We start from the raw sequence: 13164 nt of genomic DNA, 5'->3' as shown, positions 1-13164 counted from the left end.
TTACATTTAGGTCCTTGATCCATTTTGAGTTAATTTTTGTATATGGTGTAAAGTAAGGATCCACCTTCAACCCAACACCAAGACTATCTTTTCCCCACTGGATGGTCTTAGCACCTTTGTCTAAAATCATTTGGCCATATATACAAGGGTTTATTTCTGGGCTCCCTGTTCTATTCCTTAGTCTATATGTCTGTCTTTATGCCAGTATCACCACTGTTTTACTTACTGTAGCATTTTGTAAATTCTGAAATCAGGAAGACTGAGAGCTCTAACTTTATCTTTTTCAAGATTGCTTTGACTATTCGGGATCCTTTGAGATTCCATATGAGTTTTAGGACAGATTTTTCTATTTTTACAAAAAAAAGGTAGTTGATATTTTAAGGGAAAAAAATCCTTTGAAAAAGCACTTTTTTTCTTTTCCATAATGGTTCATTATAGGATATTGAATATAGTTCCCTGTGCTATACAGTAGGACCTTGTTGTTTATCCATTCTATATATAATAGTTTGCATCTGCTAATCCCAAACTCCCAATCCATCCCTTCCCCCGCCCCCCCTTGACAACCATAGTCTGTTCTCTATGTCTGTGAGTCTGTTTCTGTTTCATAGGTAAGTTCATTTGTGTGATATTTTAGATTCCACATATAAATGAGATCATATGGTATTTGTCTTTCTCTTTCTGACTTACTTCACTTACTATGATCATCTCTAGGTCCATCCATGTTGCTGCAAATGGCATGATTTCATTCTTTTTTTATGGCTCAGTAATATTCCATTGTATATACGTACCACATCTTTATCCATTCATCTGTCAATGGACATTTAGGTTGTTTCCATGTCTTGGCTATTGTAAACAGTGCTGCTATAAACACAGGGGTGCATGTATCTTTTTGAATTACAGTTTTGTCTGGATACATGCCCAGGAGTGGGACTGCTGGATCATATGGCAACTCTATTTTTAGTATTTTAAGGAATCTCCATACTGTTTTCCATCGTGGCTGCAGCAACTTACATTCCCACCAACAGTGTAGAAGGTTCCTTTTTCCCTCATACCCTCCCTCTCCAGCATTTGTTATTTTTTGAGTTTTCAACGATGGCCATTCTGACCAATGGGAGGTGGTAACCTCACTGTAGTTTTGACTTGTGATAATTAGCAATGATGAGCATCCTGAAAAAGCACTTTGAATCTTCTACCAGTGACTGATATTTCCCTACTGTTGCTGGAAGCTCATAGTTGGAATAATCATTTGTATACATCCTCTTATCCACACCCCAGAATTTTTCACAAGGCATTAATCCTTGAACAATGTAAAAAGCATATAAAAATCAGTATTATTCAAATTTCTCCTTAAAACATTACGGTGGGAGCCCTAAAATATATGAAGCAAAAACTAACAAAATTGAGAAATAGATAATTCATCAATGATTGTTGGAGACTTCAATACACCACTTTTAATACTGGATAGAACAACTAGGAAGAATATCAACAAGAAACAGAAGACCTGAACAATATTATAAACCAAGCAGGCCTACCAGACATTTATAGAACACTCCACCCAACAACAGAAGAACATACATACACATGGAACATTCTCTAGGACAGACCATATGTTAGGCAATAAAACAAGCCTGAATATATTCAAAAGGACTGAAATTACACGAAGTATGTTCTCCAACCCCATGAAATGAAATTAGGAAATGACAACAGTAAGTAATTTGGGAAATTCATAAATATGTGGAAATTAACAACACCCTCCTAAATCAGCAATAGGTCAAAGAAATCACAAAGGATATTAGAAAATACTTTGAGACAAATGAAAGTGAAAACACAACACTTAGGAAAACCAAAACTTATGAGAAGCAGCTAAAGCACTGCTCAGAGGGAAATTTATACCTGTAAATACCTACAATAACAGGGAAGGAAAAAAAAAAACTCAACTCAATAACATAACCTTCCACCTTAAAGAACTAGAAAAAGAAGAGCAAACCAAACCCAAAGCAAGCAGAAGGAAAGAAATAACACAGATTAGAGAGGAAATAAATGAAATAGAGAAATGAAATAAAAAAGAGAAAAACAGAGAAAACCAAAGTTGACTCTTTGAAAAGCTCAATGAAACTGACAAATCTTTAGCTAGACCAATCAAGAAAAGAGAAATGACTCAAATTACTCAATTCAGGAATAAAAGAGAAGACATCAACGCCAATGTTACAGAAATAAAAAGGTTTCTAAAGGAACACCAAGAACTATAGTTTGTTAACAAAATACATAACCTAATTGAAATGGACAAACATTCTAGAAAGATAGAAATTACTGAAACTGATTCATAAAAAAAACATTAGTATGGAAAATTCAAAAACTAAAATTGTGGTTAGTTACACAGTTTCTAACAATTAGGCATGGAAATTAGTTCCATGATAGATGGAGTTGAGTCAAATTTCCCAGCATAGAACTCAAAGATCTCATACTCCATGATAAAGTACAGGCAGACAAATCTTTTGTTGAATTAATCTCTTGGTTAATTGGACACCACTTGTGCCCCCCCCCACCCTCACCCTTTAAATCCCATCCAATAGGACTAAGCTCTCTTTGTCCACAGCAGTGACTAAGTTAGTAATACTTTACTGTATTGGTTTTTCATCTTTCCGTTTTCACTTTTTGCAGTCTCCCACTCTTGTTTCCTGAGATCACTTCTCAAAATAAACTACCTACATGCAAAACCCTTGCCTCAGCCTAGATTTTCTCCCAGAAAATAGTGCCTAAGAAAGGCTTTAAATAGGCCTTCAAACTTCTGTTCCTTCCGACTACCTTTCTGATGATTAGTTAGCACTTAAGAAGATCCACTGAGACATGACAATGTGGTAGAAAGAGCACAGCACTTCTTCCCAGACTGGGTACAGCCTGGATCTCTCTTATTAACCAAAGTTCAACCTCTTCAAATGAAAAATGGATACTGTTATCCATTCAAAAGCACTTTACAAACTCTAATGTGTTATACAAATGACAGTTACCCTTATTACTAATGAGATGTATCAGGCAGAAGAATCTGTTCATGTCTAGATTCAGGTAAAAATACAAGATCAACTTATAGTAGCTGTGTGTGAATGTTCTATGAGTAAAAATCTTCTGGTCTCTGATAGAGTGTGGCTCTACCTACAATGCTTTAATTTTCTTAGAAAGGAGAATGTATTCGTATATTACTTACAGAATTACAAATAAAAAAAGAAAATATTCTGTATCAACAAATGCCTTTTGACATAGGGTAGAGTATCATTCCACAAAGAGAAGCAAATCATATAAATGAGGTAACAGTTTAAAAAGTATTTCAGAATTATGGACTCACTCAAAGCTCAGGAAGAAGCTATTTTGTTTCATTAAACACAAAACTCCAACAGAAATAGAAATCGAATGGCTCACAGTATAATTAAATGCTTTGCTTAGATGAAGATTCTTAAGCTCAGTCCCTGAGCTGGTTTCAAGGGAGTCCTAAACGCCCTATAAGTAAATATAACATGTGTGTTAATGGGTACATGTGGATTTTTCTGAGAAGTTTTATATTTTTACCAGAAAACAATAAACCAAAAAAAAAACTTTAAGAAACATTAGATGTTGGTATTTTACTGGTGTGTTTCCAAAATGCAACGCATATCTTAAAAAAGAAAGGAAAAAAAAAACTAAAGCTTTGTTTTCAGGATTTGAGGAGGGGCAGGGAGAATGGCTGCCTTGCTGTGTCTACATCTAGGAACACAGTGTACAGCTTTATGTTCAGGCTTCATTTACGAGCTATAATGCCAGCATGTGGGTTGGTTACAATAGCTGTTCAGAAACTCTAACATTACAGATTTTTCTGTTAAGATTTCACATTTTTTATGACAAATTTTGTCTAATACAAAATCCTTTGCATTCCATCTGATGATACAACTGACAGGGATGAAACACCTAGGATACTTTCTGTGTCATGACATTCTAACAAAGCAGTTTTACTGTTTCACTGCTGTTCTGACCTGAAGGAATGATAACACATCCCATTCAGAAGAGTTATCACAATAAAAAGCTATCGACTCTGATCACAATGGAAACCACTAGTAACACTGCCATTTGTGGAGCACTTAGTATACTGCATCCAGCCCCAGTGTAAGTAACACTAATTTGGCTCCATGGCAGCAGAGATGTTTATTTGTGGTTAAGTCTTGTTAAGCCTTCACTGTAATGAAAACAGCATCAAAATAAAATGGAGGATAATCCAGTTTTACGCATGACTTAGAAATAAAACTAACACTCTCTTCCTGCCCCACCAGTCCTGTGTCTTTGTCCAGAACCCTCTCTAGTCTCCCAGCCCCACCATATTACCAGGCCAACAAGGAGGAAGAATCCACCTGAAGCCGGGTTTCATCTCACTTTCATCAAAATGAATACACTAATAAAACCCAACAGTTGTTCCCATCACCAAAAGTTTAATCCTAGGGTACCTATAAGGTTAGTCAAGATTGAGAATTATTCTTTATAGTACTTAAATTATTGTGCTTCAAACCTAAGAATAGATTATTGAGCTCTCTTAATGCAAAGAAACCTAAGAACATTAAATTGAGCTTTCTTAATAAAAAGAAATGTTTGCCAAGCTAAAAAAGTTCTTTATGCCATGCAAATTACCTTAGGTATTCAGTCTTTTCAACGTCTTAATTCAGTCAACATACTGCGTTTGCAAATCTATCAACTGTAAAGACACACTAACCCACAATGGCTAGGAAATTGGGCATTCCATTGAATTCTTCCCAGATACAGCCTACTAGATTATCAAACAATAAGGTTACAAAATTAAAATGTTATTGAATGTAACACGTTTTATATATTAAGTCAAAAGGCATTTTAGGAAGACTGTGAATGTGAATTTTAATTGGACTAAACAAAAGTGTAGTGTTAGAAAGTATCTAACAGTAATTGATACGCCATGGTAACTGTCCTTTGGAATAACTTCTTATTGGAATAACTTCTTATTGCTATTCTGCCAACTGTCTTTCTCATCAGGTGCTATAAAATATCAAATAGTCATTTGGGCTTCTTAACTCTTACAGATTCCAGATAAAAGGGAGTTCACTCTGATAATCCAAAATGACAACGTAAGTGAAGGTGCCTGGCAAAAAGTAAAAAGCCCATATAATTATGGAATTACTATGAATCAGATTAGAAGCTTTGTTAGACCAAGAGCTCATGTCTCAAGGGCCTTTATTTACAAAACTCATGTTTTGGCCACATTATACTTCAATAATTAAGACCCCAACCAAAATCCAGTCCATACGGTGTTGGTGTAAGATGTTTATTAGTGTAATTTATTTAGCACAATGATCACATTAAAATGTCCCAATATACAAAACCGTTGAAATCTAAAGTCACAAAAAATACAAACTTAGGTGAATGAATAAAGTTATAAAAATATTATTTAAAAACAAAGTTCTACATCTTCAACATTGGGCCAAAGAAGGAAAAAAACGAGAGAGAGAGAGAGAGAGAGAGAGAGAAAAAGAGAGAGATTGCATATAAGAAACAACACATTTCAACAGAGCAACCCTGACCGGTCTTGGCTGCCTCACCAGCGAGATCCTGGGCCACTGAGTGTGACCATGATGGCAATACAGCATTTCATTGCAGGACTGGCTACTTCATATGAAGCTATATATGAAACGTTACATTTATTTCCTTCAAAATGAAACATCCAAGTGAAACAGAGCTAACAATATACACTAAATTTTAGCTGGCTGATAGTAGAAATTTTCAACAATTCCATAAATTCAAAAAGAAACATATTTGGAAAAAAACAAATTTCAAAGAGAAATAAACATGACAAAATGGAAATTAAAGTGGAATAAATCAATGTCAATAATGAAGTGTGAGTGTATGTTTCTGACCACAGCTATACCACAGGGGTCACACCCAGGCTTTTCTACCCACCTGTCACCTAGACAAACTGCAGAGATTAGTTAGAAGTGATAGAAGGATGTCAAGCATGATTTTTTTAAAGTTAGCACTAACAGTTGTGAAAAGTTCCTTGGCTAGAAAAAAAAAAGGCACAAAAAAAATATGAAACAACTACATACCAAATGAAAAGAGCTATGTTTTATTTGATGGTGTGCTCTCCTATGGTATTTTTCATATTTTTCTCCTTTGCTAAGAGTTTTCATATCTACCAACTGCTTAGAATGTTAGCATAAGCACTTCCCTCTAAAATGTACCTCCCTTAGTGTCTTCTCTCCGGAACCCACAGAAGGAATTCCTGGCAGACGAACAAACCACAGGACCACAGGGGGGAACGCTTCCTAAATTCCAGAAGTAATTGCAGGGTCTTGGTTTAAACTTTCATAATATTCTAACTTTCCCATCCCCAAAGTAGTTTTGTATCAGGGGATCTAAAAGAATGTACATCTCAAATCTTCCTCAGAACCTGGTGCCAAATATTTAATCTGAAATAATCAGTAGCTTAGTGATTATACAAACCTGCATAGTCAGTAAGAGGATAGAAAATTTTAAAGAGTATCTCACATTCCAGATCTTAAACCAGAACTCCTCTACAATTTCAAAACATGGCCCATGTTTTATATTCTATTTCTAAAAATCTGATCAAAGCTTATCATTTGAAAAGTTCCACAGTATTTGTCCCAGATGGTTTCAGATTTTTTTAGCTTTTAGTTTGGGAAAATGAGAAATGAGAAAAAGAAAAGTCCTACTGGGACAATCCTCAGAATGTGTGAAAGTAAATCCTAAGGTTCATGGTAAAGGACTTGACACACAGGTTATTTATATGTGACCGACCAATCCCACCTCAGGCTGCACAAAGGCACCTCCACAGTTCATAGGGAGGCTAACACTGAACAGAGCTGGAGTCCAGTCAGAAAAGCATTTCATTAGAAACCTAATAATTGGTTGTAGTTCTTCGATGTGTTGCAATTTAACTTCATTCTCAGGTTGCTACAGAAAAAGTTATTTTCTATCTGTATCAACTGCCCAGTATTCTAACAATACAGGTTTCCATTTTCCTTAACTTCCCAATTATTATCTTGATAGTTCATGATCATGTTAAGAAATTTGGGATATGAAATTCCACACACAATAATAAGGCTGTCAAATTTTCAGGAGAATCTAAGCCTGGACAAATAGATCATAATTTCATAATAGAAACAATTTCAGCCCAACTTGCAAATAACAAAGGATGATTTCATTTCAGGAAATATTTTTCAAAGTTTAATCAGAACTACTCTAAATTAGAAAACTTTAAATTAAAATAGCTATCATTATTCAGATGTTAGTAAGGTAGAGAGAAACATAGGTAGCCTGAAAGATGAATTTACCCTAAAAGCGAGCTCACAGAGGGAGGGAGGAGGGAGAGAAGAAGGGAGGTTCACGGCAGTGCTGGTGGTCTCGATCCCTTTATGAAAGCACGCCTTCTCATTTGCTGCTACATTACCCTGATTCAGGTTGAAGATCTGAAAACCAAATGAAAAAGGCCAACTAAAAATGTTTAAAGTAAAGAAAAATGTGAGACTGAATTAAATTAAAAAATGAGTTTTAAAAGAGAACAAGAAATAAAAGACATTAGATGACCTTCATAAAAATACTGAAATTAAAAGGAATTCATCTGGTACTTTGTGCTCACAAAGGGAAACGAGGTTCCATCAAGCCCTGCGGAGCACAAAAGGAAGCAGGTGGTTTGCTCAGGCATCGGCAGAAATGGGCCCCGAAGAACTACCCTCAGCTTCTTCTATATCGTGTCCAGGAAGGAAAGCAAAGCTCTGCAAAATGCTGAAGGTTTTACAAGTGTAACGGTGCTTAGGAAAGATCACTGGTCTGGTGTTGCAGCAGCCCCAGTGTTGAGAGACACGTTAGGCTTCTAGGAGGAGAAAAATAGAAAGAGAGGAAGAAGTAGGAAAGGGAAGGAAAGGGTGGAAAAGCACAGATCATTAGTAAACAGCAAGTTCAACATTGCAAGATGCTCATAAACCCTTTATACACTGTCAGCAGAGGGGGTCTGCTCTTAGGACTACAGATTAACACTCTGAAGGAAGCAGAAGTAGGAATTTCCAAAAGAGCACGGAGCTACATGCTCCAGTTAGTGATGGCCAAATTAGAACGATGTCACAACATGCTCTGAAAACATGCACTCTTGGCCCCCTCCCTACTCCTTTCCACCCCCAATGAAACATGCGTATTTTCAGTAAAGCACCTGCTTTAATATAGTCAAGAGGTCAGGTTGAGAACACAACATCTCTCCAGGTGTGCAAACTATATTCTACACAGTGATGGAGAGGTGTCCAAGAGCAGAAAGACCTGCTCTCATAATGGCACTGGGCAGTTCATAAACAGCTGGGCTCTTTTTTGCAGCCAGAGAACTGAAGTCTTCAAACAGTAAGGGCCAGGCTGCATGTTCTTCCTGTTCTTTTTTCCTACACAATTAAGCTGTGGCAGTGGGAAACAATTGCTACATAAAGTCTGAGTCTCCTCTGGTCAGACCTGACATCCTGCTGGAGAAGAAACCTACTCTAGTGTGGTAGTCATTTCCTTCCCGGATGAAAATGGCATTCATTCTTCCAAATGGCTAACCAAATCAATCCCTTCAAGCCTTTCCTTCCCCTAGCACTGCCTCCTCATTAAAGAAAGCTGAATTTATTCATTTTTTAAAAGTTTGTGTTCAAGCTTCTCCTTTAATCATGGGGATATTTCTACAAATATGTTCTTAAAACCAAAATTATATAGACCTTTGCTTTCAAAGCAGACACAGAAACAGTCAACACTACATACGAACTAAGATTATCAAAAAAACAAAAAACTTTCAGTTCACAAAACTGGAAGATAAATAAGGTCGCACTTCAGGTTGTTTCTAGCTTTTGAAGAGTTCCTAATTAATGAGTTGCTAATAAGGATTTATTGTCACTGGGTAAAACTAACATTCACAACTAATAGAACCTAGTCATCAGTAAACCTAACATACAAAGATGTATACAACATTTCTAAAGGTCACAGAATAAAGAGTAAATCCTGGAATAACTGCTAGTGCTAACAGAAGGCTTTTTGGAAGCCTTAGAAACCAAGAAATCCTATGGTAGCTCAAGGAAAGGCTTCTCAAGGCTAAGGTATGCGTGCAAGAAGAGGAACACAGACATGGCTAGCACTTGCCTCCCTGCAGTAATGTGAAGCAAACGTTATGCCCAGTTAAAAGTCTTTTCAGTTGGGTCAACAGCGTCAGCCTGATTGTGCACTTAAGCTAATTAAGTTCAGCTATTTTTTAAAATTCAACATGGCTCTCATATCAGCTACCTAAACACAGATTTACATAGTACTGTACATCCCTACGGACCCTGCTACTGCTTCAAGAATTTTGCTCACTTCAAATACACTGGGGGAACCCACAGGAACTCAGTGCTAGCCCTGGTAATGGGCTAGGCATCAGAGACAGATTTCAAAAGTAACAGTTAAGGGAAAAATAAAGGAAAAACAGACTGAGGGCACAACAGAAAGTAAAGAACTTTTAATTTCCAGCTCACAAGTTTCCTAACATTGAGCCATGGAAAGCAAACTGAGTACAGTATGCATTCAGGGATGAGACCTGCCCAAAGAACTGTAGCAGCCAAAGGACTCCATTATAACATTTTTTTTGGTCATTCTGCAACAAAAGCATATTGTTAAGACTGATCCAGCTCCTATGTGGTACAACTACAAAAGATATTCAAGAAATATCAAATGAAATTCTCTCTTTCCATTGTTGGAAATGTTATGAGGCAGATGCCCTGGGTTTAAATACAACCACCAAGAACAAGAGTACCCTTAGAAATAATCCATATGCTTCCACTAACAATCCTCCTCAAAGGAGCTGATCAAGGTGTTTACTGTGACTGTTTCACCCACACATTTGGGGATTCCTGGGAATCACTTACCAGTGGCATCATTCCCTTCTATTCCGTGGTCACCGTTGGCAAGCACTGTTGCTTGAGAAGATGAAGTACCTGCAATGAGCACAAAGAATAATTACCCACTGTGACAGATAGAAAAATGAAAAACAGATGCAACTACTGTCTAACTAGTAGAATTTTTGTCACTCTTCATAGCATTAGCTTAAAGCAGATAAAATCTGTCCAAAATTTAAAGATCCAATAAAAGGAAATCCAGAAACACAGAACAGAACTGAGTCACTGATTTCTATGGCATCCAAACTCTGATAAGCACCACGACTACAGGAGAAGCTTTCCTAATAACAAGTCTAAGTCTTTCCTGCTCTGTACACTGTCAGAGGTTACTATTATACTCAATAAAACCATCATGAAGCACCATAGGTTTAGAACCTGTGATTCAAACCAAATGGTCCAAGGACACAGAGCCGTTTAAAACAACCCCCACGTGGGACTTCCCTGGTGGTCCAGTGGTAGAGAATCCACCTTCCAATGCAGGGGATCCGAGTTCAATCCCTGGTCGGGGAACCAGGATCCCACATGCCACGGGACAACTAAAGCCCACAACTAGAGAGCCCGTGAGCTCTGGAGCCTGAGTGCCACAACTAGAGAGAAGCCCGCGCACTGCAACGAAAGATCCCACATGCTGCAACACAGCCAAATAAATAAATATTAAAAAAAAACCCAAAAACAACCCATGTAGAAAGTCCAGGGCACCATCACTGCTCCTGTACATGAGGATTACCTGGAAGTCACCAGCAGCACTTCTGGAAGCAGTGGGCTTTTTTTTTTTTTTTTTAAAGCTATCCTTATAGATTATAGTTGTATCTTATTTCCTAATAACTAAGGATGTTGAGCAACTTTTCACCTGTTTACTTGCTATTCTTTTATTTTCTTTGGTGAATTGAACAGTCAAACTTTTTGGACTATTTTTTAAATTGGGTTGTGTATTTTCTTATTATTGAATTTTGAAGATTCTTTTTTTTTTTTGCGGTATGCGGGCCTCTCACTGTTGTGGCCTCTCCTGTTGCGGAGAACAGGCTCCGGACGCACAGGCTCAGCAGCCATGGCTTACGGGCCCAGCCGCTCCGCAGTATGTGGGATCTTCCTGGACCGGGGCACGAACCTGTGTCCCCTGCATCGGCAGGCGGACTTTCAACCACTGCGCCACCAGGGAAGCCCTGAAGATTCTTTATTGTTCTGAATACCAATCCTTATCAGATGAGTTTTGCAAATATTTTCTCCCATAAATGTATTTTCCAAGAAAATACATCGAAGAAATGTATTTTTGTTTTCTTAACTGTCTTTTGAACAGCAAAAGCTTTTGATTTTGATAAAATCTAATTTATCATTTTTTCCTTCATGCTTCCATGCTTTTGGTGGAATATCTAAGAAATTTCTGCCTAACCCAAGGTCACAGGATTTTCTCCTATGTTTTCCTCTAGAAGTTTTATAGTTTTCATTTAGGTTTCCCATTGAGGTCTATGATACATTTGGAGTTAAATTTTTTACGTGGTATAAGATATGGGTCTATGTTCATATTTTTGTACATTGACATCTAATTGCTCCTTTACTCCACTGATTCCTTTGCACCTTTCTTGAAAATCAACTGACCATATTATGTGTAGGTCTGTTTCTGGACTCTCCTGTTCCACCAAACTATAAATCTATCCATTTTGCCAGTACCACAATGTCTGGATTACTGTATTTGTATAAAGTCTTGAAATGATGTCACACAAGTCATGCAAATTAGGTCTTTTCCAAAATTGTCTTGGTTATATTTTAGTGTCTTTGCTTTTCCATATAAGTTTTAGAATCAGTTGTTGATTTATACAAAAAAATCCTGATGGGATCTTGACTGCACTGACTGTATAGATCAATTTGAGGACATATAACCTTTTCTGAAAGGCTCTGACGATATCTAACATTTCGGCAACCTGCCTAGGTCTGCAGTCAGCCTGCCAACCCAAGAGGTTCCTACAAATCACTCTTACTTAACAACCTCACAGGGATTTCCCTGGTGGCATGGTGGTTAAGAATCCGCCTGCCAATGCAGGGGACATGGGCTCGAGCTCTGGTAAGGGAAGATCCCACATGCCGTGGAGCAACTAAGCCTGTGCGCCACAACTACTGAGCCTGTACTTCTAGAGCCCGCGAGCCACAACTACTGAAGCCCGCATGCCTAGAGCCCATGCTCCACAACAAGAGAAGCCACCACAATGAGAAGCCTATGCACTGCAACGAAGAGTAGCCCCCACTCTCTGCAACCAGAGAAAGCCCGCGCACAGCAACAAAGACCCAATGCTGCCAAAAATAAATAAATTAATTAATTAATTTTTAAAAAGATTAGGGAACTAAGTCAAATAATGCTTAGTTCCCTAAGATTAGTAGGAAAAAAAACCTCACAGACATATTTTTCATAAGACAAGTAAAAATCTAGAACATATGCTACTAAAGTATAAAATGCAAGATTTTACTTTGGAAGACAGCAAACTACAATGTCCAAGCTTCTGGGTCTCACAAATCCAAGGCAGAAATCTTTCATACAAACTCAATGAAAAGATCATTCATTCTGTAATCTCAGGTAACGGAGGAACAACTAAAGAGAACAACCTAAAAGAACAAGGCAGGGGCTTCCCTAGTGGCGCCGTGGTTGAGAGTCCGCCTGCCGATGCAGGGGACACGGGTTCGTTCCCCGGTCCGGGAAGATCCCACATGCCACGGAGCGGCTGGGCCCGTGAGCCATGGCCGCTGAGCCTGTGCGTCCGGAGCCTGTGCTCCGCAACGGGAGAGGCCACAGCGGTGAGAGGCCCGCGTACCGGAAAAAAAAAAAAAAAAAAAGAACAAGGCAGACTGAAAAGAAAATATCAACTAACTGGAAGAAGAGGAGGAAAATAAAGGAATGAAAGATAACAGACTTTTATTAAATACCCAGTATGCACCATGCTAGGGCTTCACATATTGTTTTACTTATCCAGAGATAGAACAAATATGAGCTAGAACATATTTGGCATAAATAAATTCCCTTTTACCCTCACACAGTAAGCTTATAAAATTTATTCTTCCTAGCTCAAGAAAGAATGCATATTTTCAAAAAACTGCCTCAGATGAAAATGCAAATTGCAAAAAAATAAAATAAAATGCAGACTATAGGAAAATGAGAATTACAAAAATGATACCGTCTTCTGGCCATGAGAGTGATAAAATCTTTTTTAAAATTTGATAATAGCCTGTG

At 37.7% G+C, this 13164-nt stretch overlaps 1 protein-coding gene across 11 annotated transcripts in view; it reads right to left on the bottom strand.

Annotated features, from left to right (window-relative positions):
- The window catches only part of MAP4 (microtubule associated protein 4), a 167897-nt gene that overhangs the window by 81063 nt on the left and 73670 nt on the right, over positions 1 to 13164 (bottom strand). For all 11 annotated transcript variants that reach the window (XM_060307198.2, XM_060307203.2, XM_060307197.2 and 8 more), the window contains exon 3: positions 9918 to 9986. In XM_060307198.2, the coding sequence (XP_060163181.1) occupies positions 9918 to 9986 (69 nt within the window). The remainder of the gene's footprint in view (positions 1 to 9917; positions 9987 to 13164) is intronic.

Source organism: Globicephala melas, chromosome 11, assembly GCF_963455315.2.
Source record: "Globicephala melas chromosome 11, mGloMel1.2, whole genome shotgun sequence".
Taxonomy (NCBI): Eukaryota; Metazoa; Chordata; class Mammalia; order Artiodactyla; family Delphinidae; genus Globicephala; species Globicephala melas.
The sequence above is the reverse complement of the archived record's forward strand: the minus strand, read 5'-3'. Positions and strand labels throughout refer to the sequence as shown.